At 46.0% G+C, this 24,000-nt stretch overlaps 1 protein-coding gene across 3 annotated transcripts in view; it reads left to right on the plus strand.

Annotated features, from left to right (window-relative positions):
- Positions 1 to 24,000, plus strand: part of stard13a (StAR related lipid transfer domain containing 13a) — a 32,680-nt gene that overhangs the window by 1,327 nt on the left and 7,353 nt on the right. The window contains exons 1-9 of one of the 3 annotated variants that reach the window (XM_080014263.1): positions 5,504 to 5,639; positions 11,922 to 11,993; positions 14,940 to 15,021; positions 18,194 to 18,257; positions 18,965 to 20,289; positions 20,416 to 20,586; positions 21,377 to 21,536; positions 22,816 to 23,014; positions 23,138 to 23,351. In XM_080014263.1, coding sequence (XP_079870389.1) covers positions 5,522 to 5,639; positions 11,922 to 11,993; positions 14,940 to 15,021; positions 18,194 to 18,257; positions 18,965 to 20,289; positions 20,416 to 20,586; positions 21,377 to 21,536; positions 22,816 to 23,014; positions 23,138 to 23,351 — 2,405 coding nt within the window. In that variant the 5' untranslated portion in view covers positions 5,504 to 5,521. Of the gene's footprint in view, positions 1 to 5,503; positions 5,640 to 9,403; positions 10,138 to 11,921; positions 11,994 to 14,939; positions 15,022 to 18,193; positions 18,258 to 18,964; positions 20,290 to 20,415; positions 20,587 to 21,376; positions 21,537 to 22,815; positions 23,015 to 23,137; positions 23,352 to 24,000 lie in introns of those variants that run through there. The other 2 variants (XM_080014264.1, XM_080014262.1) reach the window with 2 other exon arrangements.

The raw sequence follows: 24,000 nt of genomic DNA on the forward strand, positions 1-24,000 counted from the left end.
TTTATGGTCCCCTTCCCTCCCCCGCCGCCGTATGTGTAAAATGAGAGTACATTATAGCGGCGAGGTTTGGTTGTAATCCCAAGGATTTTGGGTTAGGAGGGTGGGGGTTGGATCTCCCTTTGTTTTGCAGGATTAATGGTTTTCGGCTTCTTCTTGCCTGCGTGCGATTTGTGTGTGTGTGTGTGTGTGTGTGTGTGTGTGTGTGTGTGTGTGTGTGTGTGTGTGTGTGTGTGTGTGTGTGTGTGTGTGTGTGTGTGTGTGTGTGTGTGTGTGTGTGTGTGTGTGTGTGTGTGTGTGTGTGTGTGCAAAGGAAAACCGTGGTCTGTGCGGTGATGATTGGGATTGAGAATGTCCATGTGTATGGATGAACAGTCAAGAGATTAAAATGAAGCAATTTTTTTGAGACCAAAACACCAAAAGCGAAATTTCTACATTTTGATGTTGTATTTTGTGTTCTACTGTTGGCTGAAAATGGGTGGGAAAATGCCCCCCTCCCCCCTTTATTATGCTCCTTTGTTACAGAAGTTAAAATAGGTCTCTGAGATCCCCAAAACATGAATCTTTCTACCACTCAGATTGTGCATTCTAGCCATTGTAACATACCTCTATACCCCCTTATTCCAAAACTGGCTGTTTTTTTTGTGGGAGGATCCACCCTCACGAGGCCAGATTCCGTAAGTCAATGGGGTTTGAGCACAAGTTCCAGGGGCTTCCGGGTTTCTCTGTATTTACTCTCCGTAACTTTCACCGATTTCACCTTATCAGTCCACCATCAGTCCGTTTGTTTCTGAACCAATCTGAGGGGAGAAATAAGCAATCCAGTGACTGAATCTTCACTCATATTAGATCTACAAGGCCCAATTTTAAAGATTGTTCCGACTTTTATTGCCGTGCTCCAAGCTTGTGGGAGCCACGGACCCGGAAAATAAAATAAAATAAATCAAAACATTTACAATAAAACCACACTATTTTAAAGGGTTTTGTTTGGATAAACGCGCAGCCTACAGTCTGTATACATCATAATTTTTGTTTTTGAAAGAAACACACAGCAGAATTATTTTTGAAATACTTACATTTCCATCATCTGCAGTTTCTTCATGGACACTTGGTATTAATTCCTATTTCTTTTAAAAGATTTGTTTGTTGAGTTACTCAGATATGGGGCAATGCTAATTCCACTGAAGCCCAACGTGACGTAGGGGTTGGCTGCAAATGTGAACGGCTCGTTTCAGGACATGTCCTCTGAAACAGAAAACTCATAAAAAAACGGAATAAGTTTTCTTATTTCAGTTTGTGTGTTAGTAGGCACATTAGAGAGCCAAATGTATGTGCACAAGCACTGAAAAAGTGAGTTTTGCATAATAGGTCCCATTTATAGACAGCATTTAACTATATCACAATATTACTATATCACGATCGTCTCCAGCTCTAGTCTCTTCTATATAATATGAAATTAGATTTTAAGATGAAATACTAGATTCAGCATCATGTAAAGGAGCCTTTTTTTTTGCTGCATTGCTATGCACATCTTTTTTTGTTCACATGATGTCAAATCATTTTGGCGATAAGTCCTTACCTTGTTAGTGAATGGGCGTTTGTCTTGAGGCATTTACCGTGGCATTGTACATACCGACAGTGAAAATGTTGCATAGGGAAACCTTGTTTCAGTCAACAAGGATGGATTTGAAAAAAATACTTATTAAATAATAGAATAATAACACATATAACAACAAATACCAACCACCACCAAGACCACTAACAGACACAGAGATCGCTACCAGATCCTTGTTCAAAAGCCATTAACCAAACACTATCGAAATGTACATTTTTAATGGTAAATTTTGATAGTGAACATGTTCAACACATCGGTCAGTTCAAGTCCCCATTTAAAGTTCTTCCATTATTCGACAAATAAAAACTCAACCCAAGTGTCAAGGAGGCCCACCCCAAGTAAGAGCATGACGGTTTTGGAAATGTCATTTGAAATGGCCACCTAGCTTTGCTCCATTTTCCCCCTAAAGTCAAGTTATCCTGTCTACTACAGTGCGGACATTGCCTAGACTGGCTGTAACCATAGCAGAGTGGCATGTATTATCTTACTGACCTCTCACCACAGCCCTAGCCCCATGCCAATCCATTTACACACTTTTATTTAGCCGGCTATCAGGTTGCCGGGCCCGCCTCTAAGCTCACTTTAGGAGGAGTCACTCATTGTGTTCTCCAAATACAGAGGTTTGCGCTGTGTTGTATTCATTGGTTTTGGGGGTTTTGTTTTTGAGCTACACGGACTTGACCTTCTAGTGCGCTACTGCACACTGACTTAAAGCTGGAATGGTGAGGCTGAGGGCCAAAGCCTGCACGCCGCCATGCTGTGTGAACGCAATCCCATAACCCCGTGTGTTCATGTTTTGGATCATTTCCCGCCTCAAGAGGGCAGCCTAATCCAGTCAAGTCACTCCCGCCCGCACGCTCTTTCAAAAGGCTATTTCTCCAGATTTACACAACATTCGCTCACACGTCTAGAATCGCTTTGCAGAGAGCCTCCGCAGGCCCCTCGGGTGAGGTGTGTGTGCGCACGCGCCTCTGTGTCTTTTCACACAGGCTTCGATGGACCGCTGACCTGAGTTTGACTTTACCCTGACCTACTTTTCATGCCCCACCACCACAGCCCCAATCCCTTCCAGAAATGAGTTAAGGTGACCCCCACACACCCCACACACCCTCCTACCCCATCCTCTGCTCTCTCTGTACTGTGCTATCCTGGTCTTATAAACTGGGCCAAAGAATGAGCCTTCACCCTCACCCTCACCCGCTTCCTCCGTCCTCCCACTGCATTCCATAGGTTTATCCTTTAACTCCTTACTACACACTTTCGCACTTTTTCTAGAGTCTATTCCAATCCGGAGGCGTCCAAGGAATCCTGGTGGGTGGAGCGGACAATATGTTTTTTTGATGTTCTTGACGTTTCTCAATGCGTCGCGCTACATTGCCGCGTGGTCGGCACTATGCGGTGCTTTGGCGCAGGCCGGCTGAGAGAGAGGGCAACGGCAACCGCACCATTAACAATGCCGTGCTCCTACGTACATTCCTCAGCGTATGCTCAACACGCCCACATATGGGACGCCATTTGAGTCAATATTAAATAAATGAATAAATATGCCTATGAGCTAAATGCTGAAATAAAGGCAATAAATATGAGACTTCAAGGCTTCAGAATCATTTCAGGGGACTTGTTTTCATAATTCCGCATGTATTTATTTAAGGGGACTTTTATTTCATAATGCCACGTTTATTCATTTAATGGCACTTTTATTTCATAATGGGTTTGGATCATTTCCAGTCGTTATATGCAAATTCATGGCGGGTGGTTATTGCACAGTTTCAGCGCTGCCATTAACGCTGTCCTACTCAAAAGTGTTGGTTGCTCGGAGCTGGTCCTCAGCTCTCGATTCCTCCTTGGTTGGAGCCAGCGACTGGTAAGGAGTGAGCCGGTCACAGTGGAGGGCCACCACCTGGTTCCGCTTGACCAGCCGCACCCTGTTCACCACGTCTGACAGCTGTTCCAGCACAGTGCAAGGGCAGGCCCACTGGCTCGACAGCTTGAGGGGAGAGGCCCTTCTTTCTCTCTAGCTTCTGCCAGGACCCCTCTGCACTCCCGCAGCGCTTATGTTTGGACACAAACTCCGTACCCCAGTTGACTTGGTGTTCGGCCCGCCCCCGGAGCCAGAGGTGTGGAGGGGAGCCTGGCCTGGGCTACCTCCACAACCTCTGTGAAAGGCTGCAGGAGGTGCACAGGTTGACCAGGCAAGCTCTCACGGACGCCGGGTCCCGACAGAAGTGGGCCTACGACCTACGACTACGCCCGCTGCAGGAGAACGGACTTTGCACTTGACTGACTTGCTGACTTTGCAAGGTTTGGGTCTACTATCCGGAGAGAAAGAAATGCCTCTCCCCCAAGTTGTCCAGATAGTGAGCTGGGCTGGCCATTGCACTGTGCTGTAACAGCTGTCGGACGTGGTGTTCAGGGTGCAGCTGGTCAAGCGGAATCGGGTGGTAGCCCTCCGCCGTGGCCGGCTCGCTCCCTACCAGCGCCTGGCTCCAATCGAGGAGGTATCTGGAGCTGAGGACCAGCTCCGAGCAACCACCACTGTTGGATAGGAGAGCCCCAAGGTCAGCGCCGGTGTTCCCCGGCTCTGATCTCCGAGATAACCACGTCCCATTCATTTGCATATAAGGTATTTAAATGTGCCCATTATGAAACGAAAGTGCCCTGAAGTAAATAAATCTGCCATTATGAAACAAAAGAAATAAAAATAAAAATAGGCTTTTGAAAAACATCCTTTTTAAAATAAAAAATAAAAAAACAATTTATTTATTTATTGAACTATATTTACATATCTATATTTACATTTATTTATATATTTATTGCCTCATTTGTTTATTTCAGGATTTATTTCATAGGCATATTTATTTATTTATGTATGTATGTATGTATGTATGTATTTATCTATTTATTTATTAATTTTATTTATTTATTTAATACTGTATTGACTCAAATGGTGTTACCCACATGCTTTCTCCATTGTTTTTTTCCCGTTTCCCATGTTGTACATAGTGCGGGGTATTCGGGAAACAGCTTAATTTTCCAGGCCTGATGATGATGACATTGTCGGCCCCACACGCGCCTACGTAAACACATGAATTTGTGCTCATGTACTATATGACGATGTGCAAAGGTGCTTACGTTAAGGTCTACACACTCACACAAACACACATGCACACATACAGATGCTTGGGGCTTAACTGCGTCCCTGGCACGTGTTCAGGAAGCAGGGCAGTGTTCCCGCTCTCATTGCTCCATTGGCTGCATTGTTGCTCTCGTGACAAACAGAAGGACAAGGTCAGTACAGTTGGCAAGACCTTCTCTCACAGAGGAGAACTCAGGGAGCTTGATGGTGCTTGTATGTATGTGTGTGAGTGTGTGTGTTTGTTTTAAACGTTTCGTGCAAGGCCCTCGGATTGACATCAGTGAGTCACAGGGAGGAAGAGGCAGGGTGGAGAGCAGAGTCGAGCTTCTAGTGAGGGCATGTTTTCGAGTCAGGAATGCTGAAGGAGTGAAAAGACAACACACCGAGCTGGGTGTGAAAAAAGGACCCAGCGAGTCACGGAAATCTGCAGAGAGCTGTGGAAGAGGTGCGCTCCAGGGTCGGGGCCGGTACTGTGCTGCGGCAGCAGACCGTGGAGGCAGTGGAGGTTATGCTGACGCAGCAAACGTGGCAGGGGAATGACGCATCAAGCCGAAACCCGGAGAGAGTGCAGACGCAGCCTGCACTGTGAACCTGACCCCCTGTGAGGCCGCCCCATAGACCATAAAGGTAACGGACAGCGCAAAGCTAAAAACACTGCCTACATCAAGGACATCATGGATGATTCGGATGACGGCGCGGACGGCACGGACAACAGGGCAGAGGGCGACAGGTCCGCCGGTGAGAGCGACAACGAGGGTGCATGTCTGGGGGCCATGACACCTGACGGACAGGACCACTACCTGAGGCTGGGCGACATGCCCCGGCAGCGCTCTGCCCTGCGCCTCTCACGCCTCATCGCCCGGAAAATGCTGATCAGGAGGCTGGAACAAGGTAGACTCGGGGATTGGGGATATGAAAAACTGGCATTTTCATCAGATGTTTGATTTGGTTAGGACTGTTCCGGGTGATCAAATCCACCTCTAAAACCAATCTATAGCTGGTTCTTTTTCTCCTGGATGAAAAACAAATACAGTGGTATTTTCAACCATAAATGCCTTGCAAGGTGAATAATTCGGCTACATCTACATCGTTGCTCCTCCCGGGTTATCTGTATATTTTCAAGGGGAAGAAAGCAACATACTTGAAAAACAAATATACTTGAGTTTTCACAAGTAACCAAATGGGCAGGCACACCGTAGGGAAACATTTCTCCTCCGTTGCTTTTTTGGTTTTCAAGTATGTCTTCTTGGCATTACTCTTGCAAAATTAGTTACAGGTTGCCAACGCTTTCCTCAACCTCAACGTTTGTCTCCTGAAAGTCCACTTCAACAAAAACGCATGTACGTTTTTTTTGTAAGTTTGCTTGTAAGTTATGACAAACCCAGGATCGTGAGTTCTAATTGTTTTCATCCCCGTCCACGCCTCAGCTTTGTATTCTCCGGTCATTTCCTCAATTTCCTGTCACGTGACCCGTGTTTGGAGGGGAGTGGACAGTCGCGCTTCCTGGTCGTCATGGAAAAGTTGCCATGCAAAACCGGACGTGATCCATGTCAACACTATGCTTTCCATAGTGTGGCTTACAAAGCTTGGACCCTTGAAATTACAGCTCATGGACTCTCTGCATTCATACATTCTTTTTTAGGGCGAAATGTTGACTCATTTGAGTATAGAAACAGATTTGCTCTGTTTGTTCCTTTGTCTGCTTCAGGATGACTGACTGACTGATTTCTTGGATTTGTCAAAGGGGCAGACACTTGTCAGAGCTTGCGTTTGGCATTTAAGTTTTTTTCCACTCCGCCAAGTTCTGCACGAAGCATTTGGTTCAGGCGTTGACTGATCTCTCCATGGGAGAAATTTCTATGTGTGGAAAAAGGTGAAAGTAGGATGGAGAGAGGAGGAGTGGAAGAGAGAAGAAAGGGAGGAGCAGGTCCAGGAATGTAGAAGCAGGTTTCTGCCTGAGCTCTCTTAAAAAAGAGCTATGATTCATTGAAATTGCTACTCGCACTTTCCCAATCAGGACATCCAGTACATGGGCGCACACGCCTACCGCACTATCTCCCTCTCATGGATGCTTCTTTCTTGTGTTCTTTCCTTCTTTTATTATTCATTTCATCTTGACACGGTTATTAATAGACAAAATTCATCGCAACCTTAACGGACCTCTTGACATTGCTCTTATTACTTTATATAAAGACGGGCACTTTTGATTGGATCATCAGTTTCAGTTTCCCAAAATGTTGTATAACATTTTGGAATTAGGTTTTTCAAAGGCCAGTTGACAACCCCTGCTGGAGAAATTAAGATGAAAACTCTCACTATTCACCAGCTCTTGCTAAGGAATCACTGACTCAATGCTCGAGCTCATCCCGAGTTCACGCTGGTATCTGTTCTGCTTTACTGTACATTCCAGTACTTCCGCGGCATGATATTTTGACGCACGCCCCTCCCTCCTCTCTCATTTCTCCCAGCCACCCCCATCTCTCTCTACTGTCTTCTCTACTTTTTCTCGTGACCTTTTTTAAACATGGGCGACTCAAGTGTTTTAGCTTATGTGGGAAGAATGGCTGCTTTCCAAACCCCGCCCCTCGTCTCTCTCTCCCACTCTCTCTTTCTGTAGGTCTTTTTTGTGTGCGTGTGTGCGTGTGCGTGCGTGTGCGTGCGTGCGTGTGTGCGCCTCATAGATCCTCAATGGCACCCAGACTGTGCCCATCTACTGGCATTGTGAGTGACAGATCGACAAATTATCATTGAACCGTATGATTATAAAATGACTGTTCTGTCTTGGGCAGCAGTAGTCCTGAGGGAGCGTGGTCGTCTGGCAAATGGAGGGTGGGTGGTTTGATCCTCGGCTAGCCAATTTGCCGAGGTGTCCTTGAGAAAGACACCTAATAATCCCTAAGAGCTCCCGACGAGCTGGTTTTCTCCTTGTATGGCTGACATTGCCGTCGGGGTGTGAATGAGAGTCATGTAAATGTTGAGCGTTTTGAGTGGCCTTAATGGCCAGAAAACCATTTATCTGGATCATCCAACCGGTCTGATTCACTGGGTCGACACCAACCCAGCCCCAGTCATTATCCAAGATGACACGTTCACCTCAGGAAGTGTCATTCCTGTTACTGTTCTTAGCCCGCTCCGCGCCGGCTCTGGATGCCTGGGAAACGCCGGACGGGAAATGATTTCATGCGAGGTTCCTAAGGGGCCTCAGTGTGAAACTCAGTGTGAGGCAGACACAACAGCAAGCAGCGGTTTGACAGAATGTCAAGGATATTGGGCCCCCCCACCCCCCGGCACATGGCACAGGTTTCCAATGAAAGGGAGGAAATGAAAGAGAGGATGGGGAATGGCAAACTGGCCATACCTTGGCATTGGAAAGACTTTTTAAGGACTTTCATGGCATTTTCTTATGTAACTTTGCCGGCATCCTCATTATGTAATGAATTACCTTATATCCTGTTTGACCTCTCGCTTACCTTATGTACACATACTGACAGACCAGGCCATACGCACGCACACACACACACACACTCACTCACTCACTCACTCACACACACAAACACCGCTCACCAAACAACACACATAGCCCTTCCACATCCCCTGCTGTTGTTGTGGTGTGTCGTTTATTCAGCGCTGCAGGGTGGAGGGATGGGGATTACAGCTATCTGGCTGTGTGCGTTTGTGTGTGTCCCGTGGACTGTTAATGACGAGTTTGTGTACCAAATTAATCCCTTGATTAAATTTTGCACAGATGGATAGAAGGTCTTTGTTCCCACACCAGACACAAGCTACAATCACTTGGCACCTCTGATTGGGAGCAAACACATAGTGCACACACACGCTCACATACTTGAGGAATTGCATTGTCTTCGCGGGTGTTTTGTTTTTCGGCTTTTCTCTCCAGCGTAAGGCTCAGGACACTAACTACAACTCATTACTAAGTTTAATACGCCGCGAGAATCTAGTAGCTAGAATCAGAGACAGAAATGGTCACTAATGGACACTAATGATGTAAAGAAGCACATTCTTCCAATCAGCCAAGATGTAAATTAACTTGCATTGTACTGTGGCCTCGACAAAATTTAATTGCATTAGAGTTTCCCAGCACCCCCGTTTTCCACATTTCACGCCATCATCTCTCTCACAAGCCTTAAAATCCTTCTCCTTGCCGTTTCCTGTCCTTCGTCTCCGATCGGTCTCCAAAGCGTTTTTTTAAATACACAAGGCTACCGACATAAATCTAGCCCTCCGGCACGATCAATGTCACTGCAGTCCTGACAGTCTGTGTGTTGTTGTTGTTGTTTTTGTTGTGTGCAAGCGGCTGTGGCGTGTCCTTCTCGTTGTGGTTTTCCCACAGGCTCCATCTTTGTCAGCCCCCCCCCCCCCAGTTTAATGTCTGTCTCATCCTCTTGCATTCTTGGACTCACTTGGGGTAACATCTGGATTGTACTGAATTGTTGGTGCATGTGCACATGTACACCGCTGCCCCCCTTCTTAGTTTTTGCGATAGCCAGCCAATAGTGAGAAGCCTGGGTCAGCTTCTTATTTGCTGGTCTGTCGACCGGTCCAGCTGACATCTTAGAGTCCCGGGGCTGCAGGCCTCAGCCCACGGGACCCAGAGGGGCTTGGGATTCAAGGGGATACTAGGAAGGAGGAATAAGACGTGTTTTTTGGCCATGGAAGTCATAAAGCGGCTTTGGTAGTCGGGGCGGGGTGCGAGAATGCAATGGTGAAGACCTCGATTGCCGTCCAGTAGGAACGCAGAGAAGTGCAGGATGATCGGCTGAGCAAAGCGAGAAAAGAGGTCCTACTCGTGAGAAAAATATATATTATTGGTGTCGGAGAGAGAAAGGGAATGAGTTGTAAGTAGAGGGCACGTACAGGGGCATCAGATCTGAGGCGGGCGAGCCGAGGGTGAGTGCAGCGGAACAACAGGAAGGGCTTAGGGAAAGTCTTTGATTGTGAAAATATCAGTGTTTGCGGAAAGCAGAAGAGGAAGATGGAAACACGGACGAAGGGACTGATATCAATAGGAATAAATAAGTAGCCCAAAGAGCAGGCAAAATATATGTGCAGGGGAAGTGAGACTGGGGCCGCCCGGAGCGGCCGTGCCGAGCCGTAAAGGAAGAGGAAGATTGTATGTAAATCACGAAGGAGTGGAGAGCGCGAGAGGAGGTTAAGAGGAAAATTAGAGGGAAAGCGAAGGCTTCACACGCAGTGAAAGGGAGGCAAAGTTGTAAACACGCAGATTGTAAAGGAGACAGAGTAAAAAAGCGAAGGAAAGTGTAGCGCGGCTTTAGACCCCTGGAGGAGGTGTGGGGGGAACCTATAAACCGACGGAGCGAAGGAAATTGAGAACAAACAAGGTCAGATGAGTGAACCATGAGGACTTCAAGTAAGTTTTCTTTGTTTGTTTTTTCTTTTTACATTCTCTGTTTAAGTATAAATATTTTTTTAATTATCAATGGAAGCTGCAGTGCTCTGCGGACTGCCCAAAGTGTGCCCTCATCAAAGGGGGTGACCTGTTCTCGCGGTTGTTTTCTCGCCGTGGGTGTGACGGGGCGTCATTCATGCCATACCTCGTGCGATCGAGAGAGAGTGGGAGAGGGAGCAGTTATGCCGGGAATGCCGGGAGCGCAGCGTAATTGCCGGATTGCGGCGAGGAAATGATTACCGAGGACGGAGCCCTTTTTTTATCGCGCCGCTGGACCTCGTCCTCCGCCATCCTGTCTTCAGCGACGTGTCAGCGTGAGCCAAGGGGGTGTCAGGAGGAACGACGGATCGTTAGCACCCCACGACGTCGGAGGTGGAGGGGGTAGAGTTTTGAATTTGGCGGCGACACTTTCAGAATCTGTCAGATTCTAAGGAAGGAAGGAAGGAAGGAAAAAGTATGGATTATGTGTAAGGAAAGAAGGTCGGATTGAGCCCCGGTTCTACCTTAACAATGTGATTAAGTCCGATGGCCGTGGTCAAATCCTAAAAAATGTCATTTTTGTCACAGTCCTCTTCGCAGTTTATTTCCTGTTTGCTCATTGGCAAAAATAATCAATCACACACACCATCACACAAATTAGATCTCGGTGATATTGACAAAATGAAATATCACAATTTTTCACAAATAGCTCGATATCGATAATGTGACAATATTTTGGGGATGACTATTGGTGCTTTCATAAGATATTTACACTATATGACGACCAGGTGGGTAGAGGAATTTTGAACAGGTAGAACAGTCTATGAAGTTCCGCAAAGGTACCTACTTTACTGTAATGCAGCCCTAAAGACAACATTGAACTAGTCAAGTTGATGATGACAAAAATCTAGTCTATTGAGTCGTATCACAATATCAATGTTATAAAGACGTATCGACCTGCCTTATTTTGAAATGCGTGTGTGGACATAAGCGCGCACATACATGCATGCACGCGCTTGGGGGGAAGGGTTGCAAGTTTACCAGCATGGGGAGTACATATTCTTGTGGAAAAAAAAAGCAGTAAAATGACTGGCAATAAAACACGCGTTGGCCGCGGCCCCTAAAGAGGCACATGTGTTTGGCCCGTGAAGTTCACGCTTCAGCAGCTAAAACGTGATGCACTGTGGAAAATGTCTAATCCAAGCAGATAACAGATTTTTCTAATAAAACCTCAGTCCGGGCGTTCTGCTGCGGTAGTTTGGTATCCTGAGAGTTTCTATGCTCCAATACATATACATCCAAACAACGGCACCCATTCCAGTTATTAACATCGTGTTGTTCCAATGCAGTTGAATTCTGCATACATTTCCTCTCCGTGCACTAGGAGTACAGACATGAGAAACCCAATGTCACTCTTGTTTACACTCACTGTCTCTCACTCTCAATTTCACATGATATCCGCTATATGCGCCTTGTTCACCCCCCCCCCCACACACACAAACACACACATACAGTGCATTCCTATTCAAGTCTCAAAGGAATTGGGAAGTTACAGCTGGGACTTTCCACCCCGAAAGCGGCAGGAAATGGGATGCAACGCAGAAAAATTCACTGTCGAGTCAGCGCCGTGAGCGTTTGTGGGACTTTATTTAAGGACGCTTTGTGCCTCAGTTATCATGGTAAAATGTCTTGAACCGCGGTCCTCATTGTTCACATACAGTATGTAACGCAGACGTGTAATGATGATCTGTCTCTTTGCTTTGTAGAGATCGAGGCTAAGGAGGCTTGCGATTGGTTGAGAGCGGCCGGGTTTCCACAGTACGCCCAACTCTACGAAGGTAAAGCGCACAAACGGACACACCCACGCCCGCACCCTCCCACACTCTGCCACAGCGATGGCTGCCGTCCGGCGTCGCTCCCCTCTGTCGTCATAAGAGTGCTTCTCTCCAATAGTCACACTTCACATCCACTCATCACTACCTGACCCACCTCCACGGCGGACCCCCTGCGGTCTCTGCCTGCCTGCTGCGAGACTCAAGCTCATCAATCCTATATTTCAAACTCATTAAGGGGTGGTTTCGCGGACACAGATTAGGTCGCATTCTAGACGAAATCACACTTTTAACCTGGTTCCAAATGGTCTCAGACTTAGTCTTGGTTTTTAAAAAATCGGATTTCCAGGATTAAAATCGGAGCTAATCTAGGTCCAAGTGAAGCTTGAATTAAACCTAGCCAGATGCAGGTTTATCTCTGGACCGGCAGTAGCCCCAAAGACCCAAAGTAGCTGACTTGTCCTTCATCACCTTGGTCTAGGTCTTCCTAGTCTAGAACAAATTAATCCTAAATTACGAAACGTCTCAGAAAGGCATTTTTTTTAATTCTGGATTCATTACTGTAGGATTATCTCAATCCTGATTTGGATTAAACCCCCTGCGAAACCGGCCCTAAGTATGACCTATGGCCCCTCGCCGGGAGTTATGAGCAGTAGAGCCCAGACGCCAAACTCAAACGATGCCAAATTAATAAAGCTAATTTAGAAGTAAATCTAAGAGTTGTCCGTCAAAAATAGACGTAAGCATTTAACATCATTTTCATTCATTTTCCTATCGGGAAAAGTCAAGCATTGGAAAGAGAGCAGGCGTCAAAAAATGTGTGTTTAATTCTCTGTTCTGTTCTGTTTTGCTCGGAACATGTTTTTTTTTTACGCCAAAATACAACGCAGTAATTACAGCTCCTCAAATCCATCACTGCAGGCACTCTCATACTATTGTGCATTGGCTTCTTTTCCTCTCCTACCTAAACCTCTTTTCCGCACTCGTTCACCCCCACCCTCTGGATCTCCTCCTCGTCCTCCGTCTGCTGTGGTCTATTTCAAGGATGCAGTTCCTGTGCGTTCGCGGGGGGTCATGGGAAAGGCCTTGTTATCACTTCTGTTGCTCTCACAGCGTCTCTCTTTCTCTCTCGCTCTCTCTCTCTCTCTCTCTCTCTCTCTCTCTCTCGCGCGCGCGTTCTCTCGCCCTCTCGCTCTCTCTCTCTCCCTCCCTCCTTTTGTCCGCATCCACTACCACCACTTGACTTCTACAAACTTCAAGCCGTCGGCAGATCCTTGATGCTCTTATTGACCTTCCTCCCTGTTTTTCCTTCCTTCCTTCCTTCCTTCCTTCCCTCCATCTGTCCATTCTTCCTTTCTTCCTTCCTTATTTCCTTCCCTCCATCCATACGCTCCGCCTTCTTTCCTTCCCTTTGTCCCTCTTTACTTCCTTCCCCCTTTCCTTTCTTCCCTCCATCCTTCCCCCTTTTCCTTTTCCTCCCTCCATCCTTCCTTCCCCCCCTCGCTTGATTCCTTCCCTCCATCTCTAATCCTTTCTTCCCTCCTTCCTTCCTTATCTTTGTCCCTCTTTCCTTACCTCCTCCTTTTCTCCCTCCCTCCCTCCATCCATCCATACTTCCTTCTGTATTTCCTTCTTTCCTTATTTCTGTTTCTCTTCCCTCCCTTAATTCCTTCTCTCTCTGCTCCCTTCCTTATTTCCCTCCCTCCCTCCATATCTCCAATCTTCCTTCCCTCCTTCTTTCCTTCCTTCCCTCCCTCTTTCCTTCCTTCCTTCGTCCCCTTCCTTCATTCCTTTTGTCGCCCATTCCTTCCTTGCTTCCCATTTTCCTTCTTTCCTTCCCTTACTCCTTACTTCCCTCCTTCCTTCCTACCTGCCTTCCTTTCTTCCATCCTTTCTCCCGTCCCTCCTTCCTTCCGACCTTCCTTCCTTTGCATTGCTTCCTTTGCATTGTCACTATTTCCTTCTTTTACTCCTTCCTTCCCTACCTCTTAATTCAACTCATCCTTTCCTCATATCTGGCAGGGAATAGAGTCAGCAGTCATGTGACATCCTCTTTCCTTCCTCCCCCTTTCCTCCTTCCTTCCTTCCTTCCTTCCTTCCTTCTGTCTATCTATCCTTCCTTACCTCCTTCCTTCCTTACCTTTCTCCCTCTTGCCTTCCTTCCCCCTTTTGTCCTCCCTTCCTTCTTTCCCTTCTTATATCCTTCCTTCCACGCCACCCCCCCCCCCCTCTTTCCTTCCCTTTTCTCCTCCCTGTCTCAGTGGAAAACCCTACACAAATTCCAGAGCATATCATCCGCTCACAAACAGGAAGCAGCCCACCCCCACCCCACCCTCCTCCACCCAACCCTTCCCGCCCCCGTAATCTAAAAAATGGCTCTTTGGCTATTTCCACCGGCTGCTCCTTATTTAGCAGCTCGTGGCACACACACACACACACACACACACACACACACACACCGCCTCTCTAAGAACCTCTGTGAGCTCCAGTAATGTTGGGTTGTATGCGCAGGCCTGGGAAACTGCAGCTTTATGTGCCCTCGCAACACACACACACACACACAGACACACACACACACACACACACACACACACACACACACACACACACACACACACACACACACACACACACACACACACACACACAAAAATAAGAGCAAGCTTTTTATGTTTGGCTTTGTGTGGCATTATAGTTATTTAGAGCTATACAATTGTGTGTGTGTGTGTGTGTGTGTGTGTGTGTGTGTGTGTGTGTGTGTGTGTGTGTGTGTGTGAAAGGGTGTTAATCTACGCGAACAATGGTGACAGCAGGTGTGCCGGAGATCACAGGCTTGATTAACAATTCCCCCTTTGCCTGTGATTGCCTGTCAATCACTGAAGTCACTGTAAACTTCTGCCCCTCTCTCTCTTTCCCTCTGTCTTTCTTCTCTCCTTCCCTTTCCTTTTGTAGATTCCCAGTTTCCAATCGACATTTCCTCTGTGAAAAGGGACCATGACTTCCTGGACAGGGATCTGGTTGAGCCCCTCTGTCGGTAAGGGCCACATATTTACAATCTTGGGCTTACGGAGAAGACGGTTTGAAAATATTTGCTTTACTTAGTTTTTTACAGGTAAAAGGGGAAAAAGTACAGGAAAAATGTATGTGTTTTAAGTTTTTGGGTAAAAGAAAAGGCTATTTGTTTTACATCTGGGCCGGGGGCGTGACAGGGGGAGTGGTCGTTTCTCAGCCACAGCGCAGTAGCACGGGGGTAGTCAGCCGGCAGGTCAGTCAGTAAGTTTCACAGCTATTTAGGATGGTGAAGTACTGTGTTTAGCATGTTTTATTTAGAAGTCAAGAGAATTTACACAAAAAAAATCCAGCTTTTACAAATTAAAGTCCCAAACCTACAGAGGCCGCGGCAAAGTCAAAGAGAACTACGGACGTTTATCACACTGGTTTTGTTTTGTTTCGTTCAAGCAGGAAACAAAGCAAAACAAATACATCTAGGTCTAACATAAAATAAAAACTCACGCTGTCTTTTTCTCACCCTCATGCCGCAAGAGACCCACCAGTCCAACCGCTCCCGGGTCCCCCGCAGCAGAACTGCCTTATGTCTTATGTTTACCTTGATCTTAACGTTTTTCGTTTCATAGAGCTAGGAAACTCGGGGGGAAAAAATCAAAATCGCGGGGAATGTGAGATTTTTTCAGGGGGCCGTGGCCAATTGCATTACAAAAATGAGTCATACTGTAATCAAGTTAAAAAAAATTAAATAATCCTAAAATCAAATTGCTACATAATTTCCCCACACGTTTAATCACTGGGTATGCCAAACTGCAAGTTGCCCTTTAATATACTGACAAATTCTCCCCTCTTGCCATTTTCTGGGTCATGGTCTACATTTCTACATTCCCCCCACAGTTACTATTTCATTGATTCCACTTCCTTTACAGTATATGCCTCATCTGTCTGCTGCTGGGTCCCCGGTGCAAACTGATAATCATCAGAGTCCACAGGCTTTGATCTATCCCTCCCTTCCACACCCCACCAACACCATCACACCATCGCGCCTCGCCAACCCTACAGATATGCTCTCTGATCTCAGGGCTGGTGGTGGGGGGGAGCAGGGGGGTAGGGTGTTGGGCGTCGTTGACGGGATGCCGACGTAGGCGTCCCCCTCGTCCCTGCTCTCCCTTTGATATCTCTGTACCTTTGATTGGTATTGTGCCATCACGGTCTTGAAGTCAAAATTAATGTTGCTGAGAGGTTTCTCATCATTTGAGATCTGAAATAATAGAGGGATGTTAATTTTTTTTATTCTTTTTGAGGGTTAGGAGGTATGGATTGATATAGTTCAAATAACTTTATAGTTCAATGTGATACAATCCATTTGGATTTATTTTAGATAGATAGATAGATACATAGACAGAGACAGATAAATAGTATAGATAGATAGATAGATAGATAGATAGATAGATAGATAGATAGATAGATAGATAGATAGATAGATAGATAGAGAGAGAGAGATCGATAGATAGATAGATAGATAGAGAGAGAGAGAGATCGATAGATAGATAGATAGATAGATAGATAGATAGATAGATAGATAGATAGAGAGAGAGAGATCGATAGATAGATAGATAGATAGATAGATAGATAGATAGATAGATAGATTACTTTCATACTTAATTCATCTTCGCAGGGAAATTGCAGATTTAATCATGGAATTAGATACATTTAAAAAAGCAAAACATAAATAAACAAATAAAAAAACAGACACAAAATAATAAGATATTGACGGTGCCATTGCCAACGTTGCCATATTTTTCTGTAAGGGGTCAAACTCACTTACAACTTCGAGGACTCCCGTGATGCCCCCCCCCCCCCCCCCCCCCCGCCTCCCCGTCCCACTAATAAAGCGATATGGGAAATGCAGGCACTGATCCGTGGCAGGCATCAGATGGCATTTCCCCTTCCCTCGCGTCTTTCGCCAACAGAGTCACCCCGCATACTTTCTCTACCCCTTTCATCCCTCCTTTCTGCTGCTTCACTCCATCCCCGATGGCAGGAGGGAGTGGTCACGACTATTCTCCGAGACCGAAGCTGTGAGGGAATCCCCAAACAGACCCGTCACCTTTTATCTTGCTTGTACTCCTTCTCAGTCTACAAAGAAGAGATATAGATGTAATGCATGTGGTTTGAGAGGCAGAGATTCAAGAGCGAAAACCAACTCGACTATCTCTCTGTAATTGTACTCGTGTATTCCTGAAAGGAATTGTCTGTGCTATGCGGTGGTAAGAGATGCAGGGCGTGGGGCATCTAGGTCGGCACCCAGCTTTAACATTCCTTTTAATGTTCCGCAAAGGCGTATGATATTTTCGCCATCTCCTGCTATTTTCTGTGCCCGCCAAATGTATCCGTCTTCTAGTTCAGAGTTTATGTTTATGTTCATTGCCAATCTTTTATGTATTTTTTGGGGTAATTTTGACTGTTTTTGCCACTTTTGGGTTCATGTTTATTGTTTTTCAACAGGTTTGTTTTATATTCCATATTTGATATTTTATTTTACTTCACTTCACTGTTGATTGTTTTATTTAATTGTTTTTTTTTGTTTTTTGTTTTTTCTATTTTTTCTATCCTCTTGTTAACTTTGAGGTTTCTTGTGTATTGTCATTTTCTTTTCTCTTTTTTTATCCTATGCATAGATAGATAGACAGATAGATAGATAGATAGATAGATAGACAGATAGATAGATAGATAGATAGACAGATAGACAGATAGATCGATAGACAGATAGATAGATAGATAGATAGATAGATACTTTAGGCAATACACAATAAACCCATTTTGTAATGAACTATAAACCTCATGATAAATGAAAAAAACTATTAAATAAATTAATAATATGTTTTTAAGGTACATGGATGTTTTGTGGAAGATTTGACTGTACGACTCACCTCAAAAACCTACTTCTTGCTTCAATGAGACGCATCTCAAAAAGCCTGGTGCAGATCGGCTTAAGTTTTCAGGATAAGACAGTGGGGAAAAAATAACTGTATCCACAGTCCACTGACAGTGTACAAAAAAAGTATGGAAAGTAGGAAACCAAGGAGGATATTATGAATATTAAGTGTAGTAATAGAGTCTATACAGTGGTATTGTACACCACAATACATCCTCTTTGGTATGTTTGATTTACTGACTGTGTGAGTTTTGTGTCGCAGGCGTCTCAACACCCTGAACAAGTGTGCCTCCATGAAACTTGACGTCAACCACACCAGGAAGAAAGTGAGCATGCCCTTTTTGCCATCGCTAATGCGTTTCAATGGAACATTATGTGCTCTGCCAGTTGTGATAAATTGAGGCATTCTTCTAGATGTAGAACAACTTGGATTGGAATTGTACTGTATGCTATAACCATTGTGTCCTGCTTTGCATTCAATCTTTGTTCCTGATTTGTATACCGAGCTTTGTTAATAAGAGGTTCTTTGTCATCATGACGGTATAGCCTACACATAGAAATATGCCACATATTTTCCAGGGGGTTCTTTCTTTTAATGCCATCTAGTGTGACTAGTGAGAATAAAAGTGACTCGTCCAGCTCTCGTCCAGAATTGGGCCCCGCCAAGACTGAATCACACCATACAGCCTATCAGTCTGTTGTCCTAAAACTGGAAGTAATATTAAGCCATTGGTCCCCTAACTGAATGTCATCGTAATTTCCCTATTGAATTCAGTGAGATTCTTAAAATAAGTACTGTGGTTAACGCCGTCTTGCAAGTTGCATTATTTTTTCAATGATCATAAAAGCAGTATTCACCTTTGGAAATGACCTCAAAAGGTATCCCATTGAGTCAGCCTTTGCTCTCCGCAGACCTTATTTCCTGCATAAATCCAAAACATAAGGTGCAAATATGTAGAAGTTTTGTGATCGAACCCACGGGAAAACGAACTCCTGTGAACCTCTTACTGATACCTGTGCAATCACTCCCCAGCCTGATGACTCTGATGAGGACGACCAATTGGCCATCAGCAAAAGATGGACATTTGAATGGACCAGCCGACGATGGTCTCGCCTACAGGACATCAACTTCCTTTTGGACGGCCCCAGTGAGAGCAGCCCTACCGGCCAGGCGGAGCGGCTGCACAGCACGGTGAGCAGCGAAAGCTTTTTGACGGACCTAAGCGAACAGGAGATCGCGGAGATCTCCTCCATCCACAGTGAGGACTCCGCCTCCGCCATGCCCGACTCGGTTTCCATGGCGTCCCTGTCTGCTTCGTACCAGCCGCCCAGGGACCTGCCACACTACAACTCGCTGCCAACCAAAAGCAGCCGCCACGGGCAAGGAGGGCGCAGTCGAGCTAAGGAGTTCCTGCGTCGCATGGAAATGGTGCGCACTTGGGGGCCGTCCTCCATACGGAAAGGCTCGAGTCGCAGACCGCCCCTCGTCATCAGTGGGCCGGTGTTACAAGGGGAAGAACCTCACGCCCTGCAGATGCTGCAGTGTACGCCCATCGGCCAATTAGAGGACAGTAGTACAAACCTTCACCAGCCTGGTGGCAACACTTCCCCGGTCTCCCATGGGGACAACGCTAAAGACCAGACTGAGATGATTGTGAGCCCCGGTGATAACACTGCAACACCTGATTTAATGCAGCGTGCCTGTAAGAAGCCCCGCTCTGCCAACAAGAGAAGCAGCATTTATCTAGAGGATATGGAGCTTCCCTCTCAGGGCAAGCGACCAGACGGACAGAGCCAGTTCGGCAGAAACCAGTTCCACTCCTACGAGAACCTCCTCGTCCACATCCCCAAGGACCACAAGCCAGGTACCTTCCCGAAAGCCCTGTCGATAGAGAGCCTGGCCCCCTCGCCTACCGACGGAAACACAGGACCCCGGTCATGGGACGAAACCTCCGTATTTGACCCTGGCCTCAGCGAGCACTGGTCGGGTAAGCCTCTGTCCAAGCCCCCCTGTCCCGCCGCCCCGCGGAGCAGCAGGGTGAGCGTTTACGACAACGTGCCCGGCTCGCATCTGTACGCCAGCACGGGGGACCTGCTGGACCTGGAGCGCGACGACAACCTCTTCCCTCACCTGGACGACATCATCCAGCACGTCAGCGGCCTGCAGCAGATAGTGGACCACTGGAGTCGCAGCGTACTGCCCGAGGGGGAGGCGGGGGAGGGAGAGGACGAGGTCGAAGGTCGGGTGACCCCCAGCGAGGGGGAGAGGGACGGGGTGTCCCTGAACGACACCGACTCCACGGGGACCGGTCGAGAGAGGAGGGACTCTGGAGTGGGGGCCTCCCTCACCAGGCCACGGTGAGGAGACATTTGGCTGCATTAGGTGCTTTGTTCGGTTATCACACAGTTATTACTTCCTCTGCCTCAACTGAATGTACGTTTCCAAACACACTTTTACAACTGTTTCCACTTCCTCCGACCCAGGCTACGATGGCCCAGTTTCAGGATGTCCGACCCGCTCAGCCAGCCGGCCTCCTCGCTGCAGATCAGCAGCCAATCAGCTGGCCAGCTCAGTCTGCTGCAGAAGTTCTCTCTGCTCCGCCTCACCGCCATCATGGAAAAGTACTCCATGTCTAACAAACATGGCTGGACGTGGTGGGCGCACGCACGCACACACGCACACACACACACAAACGCACACACACGCGCACACACGCACACACGCACACACACACACACACACACACACAGTAAATTGAGGTTGATTGGTCATGACACACCACAACAGTCTTTTCTCCAGTCGCTAGTCTATAACTTACAACATGTACATTGTACCACAGCTATTTTTTCATATTTCATACATATTTTCCGAGTTTACAGAATACACACGATAGGATTTCATCTAGGCAGAGACAGGAAATTCCCCTGTCTTTAATAATGTTCCTCATTCTTAAGTCGCAGTCTTTTATAGATCCTGTCGATAACACATTACAGTTTAGTAGTATGTTCTACAAACTAGCCCGGGAAAGTCACACTCTTTGTCTCACAGTTTTTGGAATGAGGCCAGTTTGGCATGGAAATCGTGAATCTGGCAACCCTGAGATTAAAGCTGGCAACCCAGAGATGAAAGTGCCTTGTTTGTTCAAATGAAAACTGTACTATGAGCTCGACCTGGTTTTCTGTCCTTTTGCCATCTTGGATGAAAAATAATTGCCCAAATAAATGTCAAATTTCAGTGTTATCGGCTTTATCATTTTGGATAGAAATAGAGAGATTTGACATGATTTATATGAGAATGGATCACAGCTTTGGAGTTCACATCTCTGTTACAGGTTTTGACGTTTTTACACAAAGGTACTTTCTGGATTGATTTCTGTGAATGAAGACGAGCTGGCCTATTTTACAAACACAAGGACATACTTATTTTTCTCTCTCCTTCTCCCAGGTCCGTTCCTAAGTTCATGAAGCGGATTAAGGTTCCAGACTACCGAGAGAGGAGCGTGTTTGGTGTTCCTCTCATTGTCCACGTCCAGCGCTGTGGTTTCCCACTCCCGCTCTGTCTGCAGGAGGCCATCAGCCACCTCAGAACACACTGTCTGGACCAGGTGAGACAGAGAGGCACTATGGGGCGGTTTAATCGAAATCCCTACTCAAATCAATCCAAAATACCTTTCTGAGACGTTCATTTAAGATGAATGAGTTGTAGACTAGGAAGTCCTGGACTAAGGTGATGAAGGACTAGTCAGCTCCTTCTGCCGGGTCTTGGTGCTGATCTTCGTCCAGATGATCCATTTCCTCTGTTGTCAAGGTCGACCTGGAGGCCCCACGCCCATTAATCCAAAGATAAACCTGCCTCCTTAATTTAAGGAGGCAGGTTAGTCCACATAGACCTAGATTAGCTCTGATCATCCTTCTGGAAATCCGATGTTAAAAACCAAGACTAGGGCAAGTCTGAGACTATTTTAAACCATGACTGAGAAAGGCCATTTCAGTTAGTCACTAAGATTATATCGTGGTTTGCCAAAGTGATTAGGCGTACAATTGTAGTTCTTTGAACGCCATTTTTCAAGGACTTTTTTTAGCTCCTACTTCAGGGCAGGGACTGACCGTCACAAGAGGAACCTTCAGTGACGTAAGTGCACGGTGTTTGGTCGAACACGTGAGCCAATGCAGCATCGGCAAGCCCGTGTAAAACAACCAACAACCTCACCCCCAAAAATGAGACGCTTCATTGAAAGTGTCTTTATTTTCACACAATTTATTTCCAAAACATGAACACTGACGTCCTCAGTGCGCCCCAACCGGGTCAAATCGCTCTAAAAAGATAACCAATAAAAAAAACAAAATACAATGAAAACAGTGTTTTTATTATAGATGTATATATTTCATTTATTTTATTTTATTTTCCAACTTTAATTGAGTGAAACAAAAAATCCCCGCGCTGTGTTGGGATGCGAACCCGTGCCTTACGAAAGTCGGAGCAAACTCTTGAAATACGTCTTGTAGATCTATTATGAGTGAAGATTCAGCAGCTGGATTGTGTATTTCTCGCTTCAGACTTGTTCAGAAACTGATTTTGGTGGACTGATCAGCTGAAATAAGTTAAAGTTTGTCGACTAAATGCAACACGGAAACGGCAGAACTCTGGACTGAAAACCCCGCTGGCTTAGCTCAATTCAGAGTTCCGACTGCCGGTGCAAATACAACCCAAAAAATAAGCTCTTAAAGGTATTATGTTCTCAAGGGACCTCCCCAGTTCATAGCTCCCCAGGGAGCGCCCAGAACTGTTTGGTCCGAAAACGCCTATGGATTGATCCCTTTTTATGTAAACTCAACCACAAATCCCTTGTCTTCACCCGTCCCATCATTTCGCGTCCTCTCCAGGTGGGATTGTTTCGCAAGTCGGGCGTGAAGTCTCGCATCCAGGCGCTGAGGCAGCAGTGTGAGCTGTCTCCGGACTCCGTGTGCTACGAGGACCAGTCGGCGTACGACGTGGCCGACATGGTCAAACAGTTCTTCCGGGACCTGCCCGAGCCTCTGCTCACCAGCAAGCTGGGCGAGACCTTCCTGCACATATACCAGTGTAGGCCTTTTACCGTCAACATTCATGCGATTGCGGTTTCCTGCGGTAAATTACTTGTGCGTAATCGGCCAGTGAACACGATTCACAAAATTGCTCTCCCTTGCCCCCCGTGTCTTTCCGCAGACGTCCCCAAGGAGCAGAGGCTGCAGGCCGTGCGGGCGGCCATCTTGCTGATGTCGGACGAGAACAGGGAGGTCCTGCAGACGCTGCTCTGCTTCCTGAGTGACGTCACGTCTCTGGTGGAGGAGAACCAGATGACTCCGATGAACCTGGCCGTGTGTCTGGGCCCATCGCTCTTCCACCTCAACATACTGAAGAATGAGATGCTGTCGCCGAGGTACGCGGGCGTGCACGCACACGCGCACACACACACACACACACACACAGAACGATGTACACAAGCTTCTGTATTCCTTTCTTGACTCCCAAACTGGGGTCCAGATCCCCCTAGGGGTCTTCATAGGTACTGCAAGGGCTCCACAGAAAAATTATCATTATTTTTATAATTATTTATGAAATTATAAAATATATACAAGTTATACTTTTTATTAAGTAAGAAAACAATATATATATACATATATTCATTTCATGCCAGTAGTGATGGTGATTTTGAGAGCAGCTTTTGTCAGTTTAACTTAGATGTTAAAAGACAGAAAAAGGCACTTTTTATTATATTTTATTATTAATATCTTTATGAATATTACATTTTTTATTATTATTATTATTATTATTATTATTATTATTATTATTATTATTATTATTATTATTATTATTATTAATAATAATAATAATAATAATAATAATAATAATAATATTATTATCTATTTATTTATTTGTTTGTTTGTTTATTTATTTTTACATTTTCTCTGACTGTTGTGCTTTTTTAGTGCTACTCGTCTGTCATGAAACACACCAAACCTCACAATTCCTAGTATATGTAAATGTCCCTGGTGGAATAAACTGGTTCTGATTCAGATTCTTGAAAC

The sequence above is a fragment of the Zeus faber genome (genome assembly GCF_960531495.2).
Source record: "Zeus faber genome assembly, chromosome: 14".
Taxonomy (NCBI): domain Eukaryota; kingdom Metazoa; phylum Chordata; class Actinopteri; order Zeiformes; family Zeidae; genus Zeus; species Zeus faber.